General features: G+C 42.6%; 3 protein-coding genes across 3 annotated transcripts; 1 reads left to right on the top strand and 2 right to left on the bottom strand.

Annotated features, from left to right (window-relative positions):
• Window positions 1-1,206: 1,206 nt before the first annotated feature.
• On the top strand, window positions 1,207-11,848 carry LOC123062504 (V-type proton ATPase subunit a1). Its single transcript, XM_044486048.1, has 18 exons — window positions 1,207-1,521; window positions 2,802-2,846; window positions 3,451-3,573; window positions 3,742-3,849; window positions 4,245-4,358; window positions 4,435-4,605; window positions 4,810-4,947; window positions 5,161-5,268; window positions 5,392-5,499; window positions 5,574-5,722; window positions 6,358-6,511; window positions 7,431-7,591; window positions 9,005-9,211; window positions 9,302-9,485; window positions 9,569-9,652; window positions 10,241-10,434; window positions 10,516-10,575; window positions 11,231-11,848. The coding sequence occupies exons 1-18, from the start codon at window positions 1,381-1,383 to the stop codon at window positions 11,433-11,435; spliced, it is 2,454 nt and encodes an 817-aa protein (XP_044341983.1). The 5' UTR covers window positions 1,207-1,380; the 3' UTR covers window positions 11,436-11,848.
• A 1,129-nt stretch (window positions 11,849-12,977) lies between these two features.
• On the bottom strand, window positions 12,978-16,135 carry LOC123062505 (nuclear transcription factor Y subunit B-2). The gene is made up of 8 exons (XM_044486049.1): window positions 15,910-16,135; window positions 15,621-15,824; window positions 15,346-15,475; window positions 15,214-15,219; window positions 14,596-14,691; window positions 14,475-14,525; window positions 14,277-14,342; window positions 12,978-13,378 (listed from the first exon to the last, which is right to left on the bottom strand). The coding sequence occupies exons 2-7, from the start codon at window positions 15,806-15,808 to the stop codon at window positions 14,322-14,324; spliced, it is 492 nt and encodes a 163-aa protein (XP_044341984.1). The 5' UTR covers window positions 15,809-15,824; window positions 15,910-16,135; the 3' UTR covers window positions 12,978-13,378; window positions 14,277-14,321.
• Window positions 16,136-17,818: 1,683 nt separating this feature from the next.
• Window positions 17,819-19,384, bottom strand: LOC123062506 (40S ribosomal protein S23). Its single transcript, XM_044486050.1, has 4 exons — window positions 19,196-19,384; window positions 18,424-18,579; window positions 18,212-18,338; window positions 17,819-18,127 (listed from the first exon to the last, which is right to left on the bottom strand). Exons 1-4 carry the CDS (start codon window positions 19,198-19,200, stop codon window positions 17,987-17,989), a joined length of 429 nt encoding a protein of 142 aa, XP_044341985.1. The 5' UTR covers window positions 19,201-19,384; the 3' UTR covers window positions 17,819-17,986.
• Window positions 19,385-19,935: the final 551 nt, after the last annotated feature.

Raw genomic sequence — 19,935 nt, forward strand, 5'->3', positions numbered from 1 at the left:
TTTTGAAAGAAATGCATCGGGAAGCCATATGGCCCCGGTGCTTTTGTCGGGAACATCTGGAACAATGCATTCTTAGTTTCCTCAGCCGTATATGGTTTCACAAGTTCCTCATTCATAGCACCAGTGACCTTGCATGGGACATGCTGCAACAACATATCAACGTCATTGACCCCTTGGGAGGTATAAAGGTCTTTCAAAAAATTATTAACCATGCCGACCATCTCCCTTCTATCCTATGTAACGGTACCATCCGTTTTTGTGAGTCGTGTGATCTTATTCTTTTGCTTGCGCAAAGTGGCCTTCCGATGAAAAATTCAGTGTTTCGGTCCCCCTCTTTAAGCCACTGAATTCTCGAACGTTGCCGGCACATGATCTCCTCTCGATGGTATAATTCAGCCAATCGGTCAAGATTTTTTGTTTCTTCACGGTTATGACCGCTTCTTCTTGGCTCATCTCTCAAAGGATCCAACAAGCCTTTAAGTTTGTTGATCTCCTTGGTAACACTGCCGAACTCTTTTCGGCTCCACTTTTGCAAGTCCTCTGCTATGCTTTTTAATTTATCGTTCATGCCCTTCATGCTAGTAGCCCTTGAGCTACCCCATGGCTGCTCAATCACCGATCCAAACCCCTCGTGTGACTCCCATATCTTTTCATAACTAAAAAGCTTTAGCATCCAATCTAACCTTTCCTAAGAAAACAGATGCGCCAAATGGTGCCCCTGATTTTGTGCAAAACTTGGTAGCCAGCGATGCTGCTGAGCTCTTTGGTTAATGGAATAAAAATATGATTCCAGTTAAAAAAAAACAGATGCAAAACAATTTGAAAAACAAAAAAACTCGCGCTGCAGCTACAATACTGGGCTGGCCCAGTAACGCGGCGCCACATGGCCCGGCCCGATCCCGGAACTCGGAAGCCGACCTAAACCAAGCAGGCCCATTCCTTCCCAGAAGGAGGCTCTCTTCCTTTTTTTTTCGATTCCCGCAACGCGGAACCGACCCTGTCGGTCGCGTAAAACTCGTCGAAACCCGAGGGAGTCGCGCGCGACACGAACTTCGACCGGTCCGCGCCCACCCAACGCAGGCGCGCATGGCCCACGGGCCAGCCACAGCAGCCGCTTTCCAAGACGCTTCCTCGCCCACCCTCCTCCCACACTTTCCCATGGGTCGGGACCCGGGTCATGGCAGCAGTTGCGCACCTGCGCTGCGCCTCGCAAAGAATACAGTGCCGACTAGTAGAATTGGACCGAACGGAACCACCCCCCTCAGATCTGAGACACACCACACCGCCACCGGCCTCCTCCCCCCTCGTCCCCGCCCCGCCCCTCCCTCACGCTGGCGAAACCTCCTCCTGGAAGCTCCGGGAGGGGGCCGCTCCGGGGCGATGGGGCTCTTCGACCGCCTGCCCCCCATGGACCACCTCCGCTCCGAGAAGATGTGCCTCGTGCAGCTCATTTTCCCCGCCGAGAGCGCGCGCCTCGCCGTCACCTACCTCGGCGAGCTCGGCCTCCTCCAGTTCAAGGACGTGAGTGCCTCTCTACCTCGTCTCCCCCCTCCAGCCTCCCCCCTCGCGGATCTGCCTGATCCAGCCTCGCGCGTCGTGATCTCTGACCCGCTCGCTCGCGTGCGTCGCACTCTCCGCGCCCTCGGATCTAGCTCTCGCCTGTGCTCGGGACGGATAGCTAGTTTTTGATCCGGGTGTCATTGGACCTCGAGGCTTAGCGCGCGTCTCGTTTGAGCTGCTTTGGACCAACTGCCTTCCTTGGTTACTGGGTGTAAGGTGTTGTTCTCGACCAGGGGGCACAGGCTTCACAGGGCTTAGACTTCGATGATAAGCGTGGATGAATGTGGTAGAGGAAATTCGTATTATACGAATATGTTTTTGGTGTGTTTTTAGCTTGCTTTGATCCTACTTGGCATCTATGCTGTCGTTGAGTAAAAATTACCTAAGCAATAGCCATTCTTCATCATAAGCCAATTTATACAAACAGATCGTTAAGGAGGGTGATTTACTGTTTGTTTGTTGTACCATTCATGGATAATATATGTGTGTTGCAATTTATCAAGTTTTTATTGATTAGCTTGGCATATTGGAGCACTTTTGTAATGCTTAGTTTAGCTGCACAATGCACCCTTTCTGAGGACATGAGAATGAGTTGAAGTTTGGGCTTCACTAATAACTTAATCATAGAGATGCTCCTAGGAACATTAGGCAAACTGATCGCTGCTTGTTATTCAAATTCCTGATTAAGATAGTGGATTTTCCTGCTAATGTGATCATGCGGTCTGATAGGTTCCTGTTTTCACCCATGAATCACCATGCCACCATATGCACGTTGATGATGATACATATCGCCCTACCGGGTGCTGCATTCCATGGCTGTCTGTCAGTGAGGAAATATGGACAAGAGAGGCTTGCGTTATGCATTTGGTGTCTTAGTCCCTCAGCACCTCCTTTTTGTTTTTTATTATCATGCGCATGGTGGAAATAACCAAAGTAGGTTGATTAATATCACACCAAAATATGATTAGATGTGTGATCTTCATACGACCAATCATCACATTGTGTATGTTAAAATGACATTTGTGGAAAAGGAATGAGAAGAAAAATAGGCTTCAGAAATAATAAAAACGGCATAAAAGTATATTCGACTACATATGACGAATGCAAGGCTATAGTTTGGACTTCGTAGAAAACTTTGTTAACTGTTTACTTTCAGATATTAGTTTTTGTTTGTTCTATCTGCCAGAATCTACAATTGTTCAACTGCTGACCTTTTTATTTTTCTACCCCTTCTTTTGCAGTTGAATGAGGATAAGAGTCCTTTTCAGCGTATATTTGTCAACCAGGTGATCTAAATTATGTTATTCTCCATCTGATATTTATGTTGATCACACCGTATTGCACACATCTGTTCTATTCTACTATGCAAATGCCAATGCTAGTATAAAGTATGGATTATTTCAGTGTCATTATATCGTCTACTTATTCTTGTTTTATGTGAAAAACGAGCCTATGAAGCCGAGCCAAGCTGAATTTAATCTGACATGTTAAATTCATATTCTATTTGTTTCTGTTTGCCATGGTTTTTCGAAAAAATATTGGAAAAGAAAGATACCTGAACAACAAGAATATGATAAAATGGATACATTGGGACTCTTTTCGGTAGATGGATTGAATATATTTGTTGCATTTGGTATTTGATACCGTAAGTATTTGATTTTCAACCAAGTTACCTAATGAACTATGTCAGTGGGCAGTGGCACAATATATCATTTCTGGTAAAAAACGGTAGGGAACCTCCCAAATGCTTGCTTTTATATGCTTGCAACGTACCATGCGCTGATCATGGTATGGAACTTCATCGGACTGTTGCTTTCCTTACTGTGTGGCAGTGGATGCACACCAGCCCACCCCACCCCGTATGATAAGCCTGTCGCAACTCTTCTGCAGGTAAAGCGATGTGCAGAGATGACTCGTAAGCTGAAGTTTTTCAGTGATCAGATCAACAAGGCAGGTGTTAAGTCTTCTGTCCGTCCTGCACTACAACCAGAAATTGATTTGGAGGAGCTAGAGGTACTTCTTTTAGTTGGAGCTGGAGCTGCATTAGCACTGTCATTTTATCATAGCTATATAATTAATCCTCTTGGATTTCTATTATTTATGCAACAAGAAGTCATTTTGAGAGGAAATGCTTAGTTTGCTCTTAGGGAGTATCAATAATTTCTCTCGCTATTTCTGCAGGCAAAATTGGGTGAGCATGAGCATGAGCTGCTTGAGATGAATACTAATAGTGGGACACTACGGCAGACATACAATGAACTTCTTGAATTCAAACTGGTCTTGTCAAAGGTTGTATCTCGATTCTTGTGAAACATTGAATTCACTGTTCCATGTGTTTACTTGTAACTAATAAGGTGTGAGATAAAAGATATACATTAGTCATTAGTGTACTTGCAACACCTTCTATTGATATGCTGGTGTACTTCTTGAAAATATGGAAATTTGTGAAGAAATATGTTCTCTCATTCTCTGTAGCTGATGACTGGGGCACTTGGTCCAGTTTATTAACTATGTAGTGTAACATTGGTTGTTAATCATAAATCCCTACTGTAATTATTATACATCTTGGTCAAATATCTTTTCCTTTTTCTGTTGTCAAATCGCTACTGTTCTCTCATGCTTTAAGTAACATATCTATTCCTTTTGCTGTTGTTTTCCATGCTTTCTCAAATAACTTCTTGCAGGCAGGTAGCATCCTTGCTGCTTCTCAAAATCATGCAACTCCAGCTGACCATGAGCTAGATGAACATATATATGACAAGGAAGTGGATGAAGGAAATGGCTATTTGCTTGAACAGGTGTTGTCTTTGTTCTTATTCTTGAAGTTAATACTGTTCTGTTCTTCCATTAAATTGTAACACGAAATGTTCTCAGGGAATACAGCAAGGGGCCTCGGAATCTGGTGTTAGGTTTGTTAGTGGGATAATACTGAAGTCCAAGGCATTGGCTTTTGAGAGGATGCTTTTCCGAACTACAAGGGGAAATTTGTTTTTCAATCAGGCATCTGCAGGGGAACCTGTTATGGATCCCAGTTCTGGTGAAGAGGTCTGTCATTGTGGCTTGCTGTTCCTAATTCTTGGGTATATCTAGTAGCTGCCATAAATTATTGACTGGTTGTGATAGCTTCTCTTTGTTTTCTATCTCCAACCAGGTTTATAGCCCTAATTTATGTGGTGTAATACTGAAATGAACCCTGAAACCTCGAAAGGTTTTCAACACTATTTTAACACATAAGTTGCACTCCGACAGGTAGAGAAGACTGTTTTTGTAGTTTTCTTTTCGGGCGAGCAGGCTAAAGCAATAATATTGAGGATTTGTGCTTCATTTGGAGCAAATTGCTACCCTGTTCCTGAGGAGACTGTCAAGCAGAGACAAATTCTTCGTGAGGTATTTTTGGAGAAGCCACCTTTTCTAGTAGCAACAATTAATCCCTCCATTCTTCTGTACATGTAGTTGTCTGTGAGTATAAGTTGTTCAGTTTTTAGCAGCCTGCCTGTCATTTTGTTTTCTGTTGAAGTACACGAGTGCCATCCTGATGTAACGCTGTAATACTCTGTACTTTAGTATTTGAAGTACTGACTTCTATAATATTTGTGGCAGGTATCATCACGCCTGGGTGATCTAGAAGTCACCTTGGATGCTGGAATCCAGCACAGAAACAAAGCACTTGAGTCAGTTGGGTCCCAATTATGGAGGTGGATACTCATGGTAATCAAGTAATAGCAATTTCTCATTTTGTCTTGAAATTGCTACCTTAAAAAAATTGTGTTCCACATTTGTGATAGTACCTAGTTTTATTATTATTGTTTCTAACCTGTGTATTCTTTTTAGGTAAAAAAAGAGAAAGCTGTTTATGATACACTGAACATGTTGAACTTTGATGTGACAAAGAAATGCCTTGTTGGAGAAGGATGGTGCCCAATATTCGCTAAATCTCAGGTCAGAAATGCAACTCTTTTTGTGCTCATTTTTCAAATTTAGGATAGTCATCTTACTTCTAAGTTGTGCTTCAGATCGAGGATGTTTTGCAGCGTGCAACTCTTCACAGCAACTCACAAGTTGGAATAATATTTCATGAGATGGACACTATTGATTCGCCACCTACATACTTCCGAACTGATAAATTTACGAATGCTTTCCAGGAGATTGTTGATGCATATGGGTATGTACCTTGATGCAAACATTAACCTGAATAAATGGTTTTATTTGTTACACTTATGCCCTTTGGGAAGTCGTGGAAAAACCAAGTAAATATGGAATACTATGTTTTAAATGAGATTTCTATCCTATGTGTAGAGGCAAAGTAGTTGGAGAGATCATGTGCTTAGTTACTCGATCCAGCAATTATTCTGCTATAATTTTTCAAGGGTTTGTGATTTGAGATCCAAGGGATGGTGAGCAAGAGCATGTTACATTGTTAGGTGACAGTTGATTTAATTCCAAGACCTAAGAGGAGTTTGTTCAGGAGTTGGATTAGGTTTGCTTGTTTAATGCTCGCAGCACCTGTTTGTTGTTGTTGTTGTTGTTGTTGTTGACTGCGGCCATGCAATATTGATTGCTTCATAAGACCTTGGAGATTATTGGAATCTAAACTTGATGTGATTGCTTTGTCTTGGAATGTTTTGTTTTACTAAATTATTGTTTAGTATTCTCTGATCAAAGAGAACCCCATATTGTACTCTCTCTGATCCAAAATAAGTGTCGTGGTTATATTTTGAGCTAAAACCATGACACTTATTTTGGTCGGAGGGAGTAATATTTTTGCCATGAATTGATCATGAATCTGTATTGTTGCAGTGTTGGTCGATATGAAGAAATTAATCCAGCTGTATATTCTGTTATCACGTTCCCATTTCTTTTTGCTGTTATGTTTGGAGATTGGGGTCATGGAATATGTCTGTTAATTGGAGCTTTGATTCTTATACTTCGTGAAAAGAAACTTTCCTCTCAGGTACTCTGAGCTCAACTTGGACCTTCTATTTCCTTCCTTTTTTTTTGGTAATAGCCATTGCATGCAATCTTTGAAGTGTGATTTTACTGAGCGCAGTTCATAGATTGCACATATGTTACTTTCTACTGCTTTAGACAGTGCAGTTATAACTTGGCTGTTGGTGCGCACCTAGTTCTACTCTTCTAGCATATTGTTGTACCTTTTTTTGTTCTTTTTTTCTATTTTTGCTCCTTACTGTCAGGTTTTGGTTCACTGTTCTCTATGGCAATATTTGAATGCATATGCTAAGGAAAACATGTATAGTTATTTCATGACTTAGCTGGATATGAGTGAATTGTACAAAAAAATGTTATATCTTGTGTATGAAAAATGCTTAACTTCTATTAGTAAAATCCAAATAGGCTGTACCCCAACATCTCTAGGACAAGGTTTGATCACCTCAAAGAAATTAGTTCTTTTTTTAGCATCAATATCAACCTGGATGGAGGTAGAGGTGCGTGGAACCTATGGTGTCTGTAGGAGTACATTTGCAAAAATTGTGGAGAAGTCATTTAGTTATGGCATATTTGCATAGGTATCCATAAAATCCCTCAATCTAGATGGAATCCAATATCTCTGTATCTAGGACCACATTGAAAATTGTTTCTGTCCCACTCATGCCTACTGTCTTAAACCATTATCAAATGATGTTCTTGTGAGTATTTTCCTACAAATATGTTGCTGGGAAGGTATTATTAGTTACTCCCTCCGTCCCAAAATATAAGAACGTTTTTAACACTACACTAGTGTCAAAAACGTTCTTATATTTTGGGACAGAGGGAGTACTTATAACTTTGCAGTTTATCAGTTTTTCCTTCTGCAAATTGCCTGCACTGAATTCAAGCTGTTCTCCTAAGCTGTGGTCCATTGATTATCGCAGAAGCTTGATAGCTTTACGGAGATGGCATTTGGTGGGCGTTATGTGATTCTTCTGATGGCGTTGTTCTCAATATACTGTGGGCTCATATACAACGAATTCTTCTCTGTTCCATTCCATATATTTGGCAAATCAGCATATGCGTGTCGAGAAAATTCCTGCAGGTATTGACTTTACCATTTCGATAGTTATCTGAGTGTGCTGTTATGCTGGGGAACTTAAATTGTAACTCTAGTAAAATATCTGAATCGAACTCAAGTTCTTTTCACTAGTTCATTCTGCTTTGAGCATGCCGCGACTTCTATTTAATTTGCTACTCCCTCTGTTCCTAAATATAAGTCTTTTTAGAGATTTCAATATGGACTACATACGGATGTATATAGACGTATTTTAGAGTGTAGATTCACTCATTTTGCTCCGTATATAGTCCATATTGGAATCTCTAAAAAGACTTATATTTAGGAAAGGAGGGAGTAGTTAGCAAATTTCTTGAGTAGATTCCATGTGTCTAGGCATTTTGGGCAGAGAGTAGCTCTATCTCCCCTTACCATTTAAAGTAGCTATTTCTGAGTATGTGCAATGTACATAAAATAAGGAGTACGTAAGACCTGAGAGTATGCACAGATTTATTTTTGACACAACGGGGCTATATGCAACTATAAGTACGCGCAGCTGTTCCCTCTTGATACAAGGATCTCTATTTCTTGAGGTAATATGCGTCCATAACAAATGATTTACCTTCACAATTTATCTAGACTGGTTAAAACGCCTTCTTGTGGTTCTGGGCATGCAAGGTACTACTCCCTCCGTTCCGATTTACTCGTCGTGGTTTTAGTTCAAATTTGAACTAAAACCACAACGAGTAAATCGGAACAGAGGGAGTACGTTATAGTTATTTTTGTCAAGGGGTGCATATGGGAGATGACTATCGATTTGGTTATTTCTGTCTTCTTATTGGTTCCATGAGTTGGTCACGAGATCTTATGGGTTTCACCTCTAGCCTACCCCAACTTGTTTGGGACTAGGGTCAGTTTGGTTTGCGTCCTCATTGTTTCAAGCCTGGCCTGGAGCGTGCCTGTGGTCTGCCTGGGAGGCGTTTGGTTCAGTTCCTGGAAAAGATAGTAGTGCCCTGGCCTGGATAGCCAGGCATCTTCGTTAGCCTGCCAGGCTTCCGAATTCCTACGCCTGGGCACAGGCTAATAGCTGCCTGGCCTCTAATGCTAGTACGGGGACTTGTGCCAGCCAATAGGACTCTTTCTTTAGTTTTTGTGCTGTCGTTTGTTTCTTAATACGCGTACACTAGTCCAGGCAGGAACCAAACACATCTCCGTCCGGCTTGCCTGACCAGGCACGAAAAAGCAAATTCCCAGGCAGAGTACAGGCAGCCAAATTCTCCAGGCATGGTGTCCAGGGCAGTAACCAAACTAGCCCAAGGCTTTGTTGTTGTTGTTGTTGTTGTTGTTGTTGTTTTCTTATTGATTATTACTTCATGAAACACTGGACCCTCTTTAGTTCTTGTTGGTCACCAGATAGCAAGTCCATCTCTGAAGATTTAACACCCAGCCTGTTTGTTTCAGTGATGCATATACTGCTGGCCTCGTAAAAGTTCGTGATCCCTACCCTTTTGGAGTGGACCCAAGTTGGCGTGGAAGTCGATCTGAGCTACCCTTTCTAAATTCTTTGAAGATGAAGATGTCAATACTGATGGGTGTCTCCCAGATGAACTTGGGAATTTTATTGAGTTATTTTGATGCAAAGTTTCATAAAAATGCCCTAGACATTAGGTATTGTATATTTTTGTCGCGTCTTTTCTTCTTTGGATGCATGCAAACCATAGGATGCAAGCAATATATTTAACAATGTGGGTTCCTCAGGTACCAATTCATACCGCAGCTGATTTTCCTGAATAGCCTCTTTGGTTACTTATCACTCCTGATTCTCATTAAGTGGTGCACGGGGTCTAAAGCCGATCTGTATCACGTGATGATATATATGTTCCTTGACCCTGCTGGAGATCTTGGAGAGAATCAACTTTTTTGGGGACAGAAGGAACTCCAGGTTCTGTAACCTTCAAATAAAAACAAATTAAAGCTTCATTGTATGTTCTTTTTCATGCCTATTTACCAGTTTCCCTCTTCCAGATACTTTTGTTGCTTCTGGCCCTTGTAGCTGTTCCATGGATGCTCTTCCCAAAGCCTTTCATTCTAAAGAAACTTCATAAGGAGGTATGTTATGAATAAACTCGACTCATGAAGAAAAACAATTGCACTTTTATTTGAGATAGACTTTTGGTGCTGTGTTGGTGTGTCCTAATGCTTAAAGTAACGACCACAAGCTTAATCCATAGTCTCTGCAGCCTTATGTTCTTTATTGACATGTTGTGCTTGTATAGTTAAATCCAGTAGTGCAAGAGTTAAGAGTACCATTGGTAAATTTCAGATAGTAAAACCTAGAAGAGGTGCCTCTTTAAGTTATATTGCTAACTTGGTTCTTGTTGTCACTAGTTTCTATGCTGCATCCTGGAGATCTTTGTTTTCTACTCCCTCCGTTCCTAAATATAAGCCTTTTTAGAGATTTCAATATGGACTACATACGGATGTATATAGACATATTTTAGAGTGTAGATTCATTCATTTTGCTCCGTATGTAGTCCATATTGGAATCTCTAAAAAGACTTACATTTAGGAACAGAGGGGAGTATATGGCACCAGTGTTGTTAGGTTAATAAGTTTAGGCTATGGGTGAGTAAGCAAAAATCCTAGATTATGTTTGCTATATCTAGTGGACTGCTAAATCTTTGTTCCTGGATCTAGAGATTTCAAGGTCACAGCTATCGCTTCCTTGGGACATCTGAAATGGATCCAGATTCTGAACCCGACTCTGCCCGTTCACGTCATGATGATTTCAATTTTGGTGAAGTTTTTGTTCATCAAATGATACACTCCATCGAGTTTGTTCTCGGGGCTGTCTCAAATACTGCATCATACCTTCGACTTTGGGCCTTGAGGTTTGCCTCCTGTGATTTTTTGTTGCGAAATATCATCTGTTGGTTCTTTCCATGACTTGATGTACTGTTCTTTTACTTCAGCTTGGCACATTCTGAGCTATCAACAGTTTTCTACGAGAAGTTGCTGCTATTTGCATGGGGGTAAACCTCGTCCTTTTTTCCTTATCTCTGGGTGTAACTTTTTTATTCATACGACAGTGTTTGTCTTTTCATCAATGTTCAAAATAGCGGAAAGCGTAGGCAAAGCGGAAGGCCACAGCTTAGAGCAATGGGCGCTTAAGCGTTTTTTGAAATTGGCTAGAATTTGACAGATTTTGAATAATATACACAGGAAAGTAGGAAACATGGCACATGGGTAATTGAAATAGCATCTAAAATACAGTTCACACCATAGAAAATACACATCAAGTTCACACAGCAAGTAAAATAACAACTAAAATGCAGTTCAATTCAAATAGACATAACCTAATAGAGATCATGTGGCCAGAATATGAAGGAAGTAGTTCCCGAACAGAGACTAATAGTAAGATAAATGGCATATTGCTATTAATGCGCAAGCAGAGAAGTAGAAGTAGTTCATAAACAGCCAAATTCTGGCCAAATTAAAAAAAAACCCCGCTTAATCTACCCCTTAGGGCAAAAGTGAAGCGTTTTGCCATCGCTCAGCGCTTAAGCGTCGCTTAAAAACGCTTTCTTGAACACTGCTTCACATTTGACTGCCATGAAATGCATGGTCTCAGATATGATATCATCTATTGCAATTTCTTACTTGGACTATTTACTGTATTATTGGCAGGTATGATAGCCTTATCTTCAAGGTAGTGGGGCTTATAGTGTTTGCTTTTGCTACTGCCTTCATATTGCTCGGGATGGAATCACTGAGCGCCTTTCTTCATGCATTGCGTCTACACTGGGTTGAGTTCATGAACAAGTTCTATCATGGGGATGGCTACAAATTCAAACCATTCTCATTTGCTCTGCTAGCAGACGACGAAGAATGATGCATACAAAATCGGGCACGTTGAAGAGATTAAACTTGTCTCTTGAAATTTTTGGAGCACAGGTGTGGAATTTCATGAGACAGATGGGTTTTTCCGAATACACATCATTTTGTCAGGCCGCGGGACTTCTTCCTAACGGCGCGCAGGGGAAGGAGATTTTGTAATTTTTACAGCAATATTGTAGAGGGCGGGCTTGTCGTACAGTGCCTCCTGTGGAGAGGCAGATTATAGTAGCTAACAAAGAAGATAGAAAATGTAGATTTGATCCGTCTACCTTTAGCTGTCACATTTTGTCACTTGCTAGAAATGAGAAAACCCCACTTTATCATTACTGTCCAGACTGTAATGCATGACATTTACTAAATATAATATCTGTCCATTTATTTAAATAATAGTATCAGTATTCTTGTGCCGATCGTTGTCTATCTACTTCTACTATTAAGATCGGCTGGTCATGGTATGATTAATGTGTTACTTTGATGGCTCAAATTCATGGCTTGCATGTGCACCTCGTTGTGCAATTCATATGCTGTAGAAAAGAACACATGCATGCATTTTTTATAGTTCATCAGTGGTCGTGCTTTTGTATCATTTCTTTGGCACTCACACAGGCTATGTTCTATGTGTATAATTTTATCGTATACGTTTTAGAATGTGTTTCCAAAATGAGGTGAAGATACGGGATCTCTGTGTGTATGTAAGTATGTTTATTACTATTTCTTATCTTTGTGCTGCCCTTCTCAGAATGCCGACTCGTCCAGTATTTCTGTGGCACAATCTGGCAATTCGTTTGGAGCGAACAATTTCCTATCTCATTAAGCTCGCTGGCAGGCTACCCCATCATCTATCTTAGGGTGAGGGGTGGAGGCAACTTGGTGGTGGTGGGGGGCGGCAGCACGGCGGTGGTGCAAGTTCGCTGGAGAAAAAACCAGTGAGGCCCGGGGCTAGAGGGATGGCCAGGGGCAGCGGCAAGACCGGCGGTAGGGGAAGGTTGAGAGGAGGGTGGTGCGGCGAGGCGGTCGCAGGAGTGCCACCGGCTGGGCCGCTTGCCGAAGAAAAAACTGGCGAGGCCCTGGGTTAAAGGGATGGCCGAGTGCAGTGGCAAGACCGGCGGTGGCGGTAGGTTGAGGGGAGGGTGGTGCGGCGAGGCAGTGGCAGCAGGTGGCGGGGGGAGGAATAAGATGGGCCGCTGCAGCGCAATCTAAAAAGCTTTTGAAGGAAGAAGACATAATCTCGGCTGTTCGTTTTGCATCTAACGCTTCAAACTGAACCAGGCCAAATCGACTGACCCAAATCAAAATAATTCCCTTGTTATTTTATGGAATAACTGTAGATAGATTTTAAGGGCCAATCACTCTATCTCCTATGTTTCACTTAATGTATTAGCTGTGAGTTCACATCTATGGCCCAACTGATGAACTGAGCGCTTTGGCCTGCACTTTAACCACTCGTTGCATAAGATGAGTGCGACATTATTTTGCAGAAAGGTAAAAACTATCCATATCAGCCAAGGAACGACAGCAATCAGCTAAACAAAGTTGATTGGACGCAATCAGCTCCCCTTTCACACATGTCAAATGCAATTTTACAACTCAGTTGGCTTGCACGTTGCATCACAAGTCTTAAGCACAGGTGGATGTCTGTCTGGCGAGCCTTGCACCCCGGAGAGGGCACAGGAAACAACGCACCACTATAAGTTAACACCCAGTTGCAATATATTTATGCTTCCTAATACAAATATCTGAAAACAAAAGATTGCCAAACTACCAACGGCTGAATTATTCTGAATGTACAGATAAAAACAAGCACTAAACCATAATAGGTGAATCTATTCTCTCGGAAGCAATTTACATCTTGGAGGCAGCCATCACAACCAACTGTTTCCAGCCAATGATCATCATGAACCTAATGTTGGGGCGGCTTCCTTAACAGATAGATAACCACTGCAGCAAGCAAAACAAGTGTTGTGTCAGATGAAAGAGAGTAGAGTTGCGTTTTGTGCAAACTATTATAGAGTACTCCCTCCGTTTCTTTTTACTCCGCATATAAGATTTGGTCAAAGTCAAACTACACAAAGTTTGACTAAATTTATATAAAAAAATATGAACATCTACAATATTAAAACTATATAGTATGAAAATACATTTTGTGGTGCATCTGATAATATTGATTTCATATTGTCAATGTTCATATTTTTTAATATAAAGTTAGTCAAACTTTACAAAGCTTGACTTTGACCAAACCTTATATGCAGACTAAAAAGAAACGGAGGGAGTATTTCAGAGTTGCAGATTTAAGAAGCCCACTATTGTAAAAACTCCAATGTAGGTTGAACAATTTCACGTAACCATACTGAAACCCACAGCCTTGGTGAAGTCTCAAATAGCTAGGTGCAAGACAGGCGGGCCATGTTTCTCAAGTATAGTAGCTAGGGATTCTCATACAATTCGATCCATCAAAGAAACACATTCTAGAGATTCTAGTGATTGCACGTACCATAAGAGTCAGCCCTTAATTCAAGAGATTCGAGATACAACAGTGTATTCAACTGTTTTTATGTCAAAGAATGACTATCTTAAATATGTGATGAATTTGTTCAAAATACTGACAGTTTTGTGAAATTTACTAAAGAAACAGGAAGCATGAAACATGCATACAGCATCAAGAGAATCTGCTATGATTCAGCACAGGTACGTATTTTTAATTCACTTGTTAAAAGGGCAGAAGATTCATGAAAAAGACTACAAACCACTGAAAAGAAGAAGAGAAGGGGTACTAATTTTTAGGGCTGTCTCTGAATTTGCCTCACATATAGGATGCTTGTCAGTACAACAAAATTACCTCATGGAGCAATACCCATTGCCGAAAATTGCCTGATCTTCAGTTTCAGGTGTCCCCATTATGGTACTGATGATGTAAAGGGGAAGAGCGTCAGGAAAAGAATATGATGATTGAAGATTGCAATACAGAACTGTATCATGTTTAGCTTCAAAATCAAAGTATAGAGTTGTAATGGCAGGTGATGGCATGATAGGTTACCTGGGGTTGCATATAACCCATCCCTTGGGCGTAACCTCCATGCTGAACCATCTAAAAGAATATGAGCAAGTCAGTTTCAAGCAACATTAGGAGCAAAGGAACCCAAGTTGCAAATACTAACCGCTTGGGCGTTTGAGCTAGTCGCACCACTATGAGCACCAATTATATCTTTCTTCACGGATCCTTCACCAGATTTTGAGGTCAATTTACTATCACCCTACAGGAAAGTAATAGACAAGAGAGTCGGTTAATATTCAGTACATACTGTTCACATAAAACACACAAGATAGAAACAGAAGCTTGCAAGGCCATAATGCAGTCCAACAAAATGAGTGGGACGTATGTACCAACTTAAGTATTAGAGAGGATTCATGCAACCTTGCTTAGATGTTAGAACTTATTGCTTGAAAGCTGGAATGGCCTTCATGAATGCAACTATGTTTCTTTCATGGTATATGAAACTGGAAAGAATGTGGGTTTTATTCAGGTGGTCACGCGAGGAACTTGCATGCTTCAAAGTACATAGGTCATGTGTATTTCATATCAAGTGACAACTATATACCTGATTAAAGGGCCATAGCTCAAATTATGCGGCCTAAGCAGCCAGGGGTACTTTTGTGGCTATGTTTAAACTAGGACTAAGAGGAAACTACATTTTGTTTTGCATTGTATGAAAAATTTCAGTGAATCAATAGCATGCCGATGGTATTACAAAAGAATTGATTACAAGATCACATACCTCCATCTGCAATCACCGCGCCCGTCCAGAAAATTGCAAGGAAGACAGAGAAGAAGCGAGGTGAGATGGAGATACAAAACAAGAAAATTATTGTCATTTGTACTAACAGCAGCGAGCAAGAGCCATGATTACATCTCTGTACTTTTGCAGGTAGATCTTGAGGGGGTCTACGTACTCCTCGAATCCGAGCGTGGCCATGGCCCAGAGCAGATCGTCCCCGTTGATGGTCTTGCGCTTCTCCTTCTGGCACTTGTCGCTGGCCCTGCCAAACCAAACCAAACCACAGCGAAAAGTCACAACTCCGGCCCAAGACAAAACCAACCCGGCCGAGTTCGTTCAAGGTCGAGGTTCGAAAGCCAGGTGGCATGATGACGGTGGCAGCGAGCAGCTAGCGGCGGGCAACTCACTCGCTGGTGACGAAGGAGATGAACTCGGAGACGCACTCCTGGAGGGTCTCCTTGGCGTCCTTGGCGATCTTGCCGTTGGCCGGCACGGCCTTCTTCATGATGCGGCTGATGTTGGCGATGGGGAGGAAGCGGTCCTGCTCCCTGACCCCGCCGCCGCCCCGGGGGCTCCCGCTGTCGTCGTCCGCCATCCGGCGCCCCGAAACCCTAGATCCATCGCGAGCAAATCGGGTCAGGCCATGGATTCGTCAGGGCGCGCGATCGGGAGGGGAGGGATCGAAATCGAACGCACCTTATAAAAACGCGCGCGCGCGCGCGGGGAGGAGCGGAGGGGAGAGAAGGAAGGGGGGAGGAGGAGGACGGTGGTTGGCGCTGCGAGGAGGGGTGGGGAATGGGAGATCCGACGCTGGAGAAGGGGAGACGGCCCGGGCCGGTGCGATGGGGAAGACGACGGATCCGGGCCGTTCGTCGGTCGGGAAGAGAGAGAAGAGAGGAGGCTGCGGGTGGGGCCTCGCCCTGCCGGTGGACCCCCCGGGGATTGAAAAGTGCTATGGTGGGCTTCTTCTACCAACATGTTATATGGGCTTCTTTCGTTGAGGGATGAAACATTCGGAGGGCCTCTTTTGGGCTCTGTTCTCGAAACAGGAAAGGCTGCTTGGGCTACATCATAAATTTCCCTCTAATCTAGAAAACAATCACCCCTCAAAAAATCTAATCTAAAAAAAATCATTCGCAAAAAACATAATATTTCTAAAATTTTTGTAGGATCTATCTTCGTTTTCACTGTTAATCATCAAATGATGCATACATCATCCACAAGTGTTTTTTAATTACAAGGGGATTTACAATCATAGCAAAACCAATTATTTCATTCACTGCTTTGGCAATGCTTGAACTGGATGTTTGGAATCGCCATCATCAAATCTACAGAGTCTGCCTAAATTGCTGCTCACAATTGCCATCACCAAATCCATACTTTAAGGGAAATGTTAACTGGGAAATCGTAAATCAGGCGGTGATAGTTTTCTGGAAAAAAATTGTCTTCTACTCCCTCCGTTCTTAAATACTTGTCTTTCTAGGCATTTCAACAAGTGACTACATACGGAGCAAAATGAGTGAACCTACACTCTAAAATATGTCTACATACATCCGTATGTAGTAGTCATTTGAAATGTCTAGAAAGACAAATATTTAGGAACGAAGGGAGTATACCATAAACCGTCATCCTCTTCTAAAGAAAATGTCATCCTTAATAAGGGAAACTACTAGTGAAAACGTTCTTAAATGTCATCCCTTCTTTGGGAAGGTTCGCTGGGCATTAGAGTGCATAAAGGGAAATGTTAACTGGAACGGCGTCATTCCAAAGTTTTTCATCCAAGCATGCATGTAAGTTCAAACAATCGGGTCAGCGATGGCAGCTTCAGGGCATGAGCAATGGAAGCATCACCTTCATGCTGCTCCATCCATTTGTTTAGACATAAAGTATTAAAACGACCATTTACACTTATCTTCACCCAACCGAGGCAGCCATATGCAGATGTCATCATAGTGGACCCATCTCAATTCTTTTCTCGCCCATCTATTTCTTCCTCCTTGGTTCTTCACCTTCTCTCTCCCCCTTTTTCCTCTTTCTCTAGCTTTTCTCATGGAGCACCTACCTCCTCTGCAGGAGACCGGTTCCTGTGCAGAGCATCACCCGAACCTGAGTTCCAGGCTCCGAGCCGAGCTGGACCTGCGGGGCAGCACGTTGGCCATGCCCTCAGAACAAAGGAGCACGCACCTGCATTCTATCTTCGTTAGGCTGCTTTCAATCTTTTTGTTTTGGAGAAACTGGCTCCAGTAGCAAATGCCGCAACGAGCAGAATATAAATTTTCATCAGGGACACAAGCCACCTACACGAGAGCACAGATCAAACACAGCGAAATACACAGCCACTTTCCCCAGATTAGATTTGGTGCATGGGATTGTTTGTTTGGGCTTCAGCTTCGACAGAATCAGCTGCGGATTCACCGTGCTGACATGGCAAACCCAAATCAGATTTTGGCTGATTATTCAGAGCTGATTCAAAATAACTGTTTGCTTCAGATTCAGCTGCGAACCTGCTTCCTAAAGCTGAAACACCACCATATTCTACATACATCACCAACTCCCACGGCAATTTTAGGATAAGGGAACCATATTCATCTCAAACTGGGGAACAAAACTCATAACAGTAGCACTTTCCCTTAACAGGAGCAAAATGTGACAAGGCAAAGTTTTCACCAACACGATCATAAGTTATCAACTTAAAAGTGCTGTAAACACAAAGGAACCATCCTCCTTCAACATCTAAAGGCCCGACATACTGTCTATTCCATGCAACGGCAATCTAAGACCTGGGCTTCTCCTTCTTTTCCTTGAAGAGGGCAAGCAGAGACACACCAGACACCTTGACGACCTTGAACCGAACACCGGGAATATCTCCCACAGCATGTCCCTTACGACCGAATCCAGCAATCAGCACCTCGTCCTGGACAACAGGTGAAAGACAAACTTAATACCTACAGCAGGAAGAAGAACATACATGTGAAAAGTACCAAGATGGAGAACATACATTCTCCTCGATGAAGTTCAGGCAACCATCATTGGGAACGAAGGCAGCGATCTTCTTTCCGTTCTTCACAAGCTGCACACGAGCACACTTACGGATGGCAGAGTTAGGCTGCTTGGCCTCAATACCACTGCAATAGCAATAGCCATCATATATTAGCTTCACCCCATAAAAACAAGGGTGAGAAGAAAAACATATTGCCCATTTCAACATACATCTTCTCCAAAACAATGCCCTTGGCATGAGATGACCCGGCGAAGGGTTTCTTCCACTCGTTACCCAAGTGGCTCTTCTTGTATGCCTTGTCAGCCCACCTCTGGTTCCTGCGGTGGGTCTTGAGCTTGCGCCCAGCTCCCATACCACGTGTCTTACTGCAATGCAAATAATTCACGGTTAACACAGCAAAAGCAACAGACTCCTGGTCTGCATCACAACAGTCGGACATTGGATTCATTTAAAATCAGAAGGCTATATCTAGAAAATAAGGACCACCCTACAGCGCAAGTGTACGGTCGCTAACGATTCAAAGAGAAACAGTCTAAAATGCTTAGTTATGCAGACTTTCATATCATTTAGGAGTAGTAGAACAAAATCTCCTAGTACATGTTGGAAGTAATTACTCAAAAAACATGGTTAAAAGAAACAGATTTACTACCAAATCAGGATGATTTCTTATCGAAGTGTATGCTACCAGCATAACCTCCCAGATCCAAGTTCTGGGCCAAGAAAATATGACTACACGGCAGCAACGAATTAATATCGCTTATGAATATGTTTAGTGCTGACGTTGTATAATCTGATCAGCACTTGACCGTCCATAAGCTCGACGCGCAGTGACAATCTGGCCGGTCTAATCTAACCAAAAGCTCACGCCATGCCCCTAAATCACGCGGTACAGAAGGCAGACGACTATCCATTCCAGATCGCTAATCCTAGCCAAGAAGCAACCATGGAAAATCAACCGGAAGTATGTGACGGCGAGCTTACCCCATGTTGGCGAAAGGGGTGGGAAGAACTCCGACGAGGAGGCGGCGGCGGCGGCTGGGCGAGGGAGCGCGAGCTGGGAGCGGCGGCGGCGGCAATAGAGGTGAGGGATGAGGCCGAGGAGGCGGAGCTATTTATATGTGCCCGCTTTGGTGGCTTAGGGTTTTCTTGTGGGCTCGATGCTTTGAGATTCGTGATGGTCGATGCAGCTACGGTTCTGATGCGGAAGAGGCGAGGGATACGGACGCTGGACCTGGTCTGCCACGTGGACATGTGGAAACCCTCTTGATGTTTAGAGCATCTCTAGCACACACCGCATCCTGCCGGCTCGCAAAATGTGTTTACAGTTCGCGAAAAAACGGCTTTGCGGGCCGGCGCGGACGGCCGCAGAGACAGATCCCTAAACGGACTTGTATAAAAGATATTTGCGGAATATACCATTTTATGGGTCGGCTTTACAGGGTCTGCTCTTACACCGCTGCATCCCGCATCTCGCTGGTCCGATATATCAATATCACAACACAAAAATAAAACAAACATCCACACTATAAAATAATTTTTCAAATCACGGAAGCAAACTAAATAATTATTCAATACCAACACAATACAATAATCATCCACATCACAAATAATTATTCAAATCTCCGAAGCAAATTAAATAATGCAATACAAAACTTGTCCCGAATACAAATACAAATGAATAGAAAAATGAGTTTGTTACTGTCCAGCCCTTTGTCAATGTG

The sequence above is a fragment of the Triticum aestivum genome, chromosome 3A, assembly GCF_018294505.1.
Source record: "Triticum aestivum cultivar Chinese Spring chromosome 3A, IWGSC CS RefSeq v2.1, whole genome shotgun sequence".
In the NCBI taxonomy this organism is placed as follows: Eukaryota; Viridiplantae; Streptophyta; class Magnoliopsida; order Poales; family Poaceae; genus Triticum; species Triticum aestivum.

What these genes read in the sequence shown, in the direction of transcription:
- LOC123062504 (XM_044486048.1), top strand. Translation starts at nt 1,381, where the DNA reads ATGGGGCTCTTCGACCGCCTGCCCCCCATGGACCACCTCCGCTCCGAG. An exon ending in ATCCCAGTTCTGGTGAAGAG is followed by an intron (nt 4,606 to 4,809) that starts GTCTGTCATTGT and finishes GCACTCCGACAG; the next exon opens with GTAGAGAAGACTGTTTTTGT. An exon ending in AAAAATGCCCTAGACATTAG is followed by an intron (nt 9,212 to 9,301) that starts GTATTGTATATT and finishes TGGGTTCCTCAG; the next exon opens with GTACCAATTCATACCGCAGC.
- LOC123062505 (XM_044486049.1), bottom strand. Translation starts at nt 15,808, where the DNA reads ATGGCGGACGACGACAGCGGGAGCCCCCGGGGCGGCGGCGGGGTCAGG. An exon ending in ATCTCCTTCGTCACCAGCGA is followed by an intron (nt 15,476 to 15,620) that starts GTGAGTTGCCCG and finishes TTGGTTTGGCAG; the next exon opens with GGCCAGCGACAAGTGCCAGA. An exon ending in TGGGTTATATGCAACCCCAG is followed by an intron (nt 14,343 to 14,474) that starts GTAACCTATCAT and finishes TTACATCATCAG; the next exon opens with TACCATAATGGGGACACCTG.
- LOC123062506 (XM_044486050.1), bottom strand. An exon ending in GGCATTGTTTTGGAGAAGAT is followed by an intron (nt 18,339 to 18,423) that starts GTATGTTGAAAT and finishes TTGCTATTGCAG; the next exon opens with TGGTATTGAGGCCAAGCAGC. An exon ending in TGAACTTCATCGAGGAGAAT is followed by an intron (nt 18,128 to 18,211) that starts GTATGTTCTCCA and finishes CCTGTTGTCCAG; the next exon opens with GACGAGGTGCTGATTGCTGG.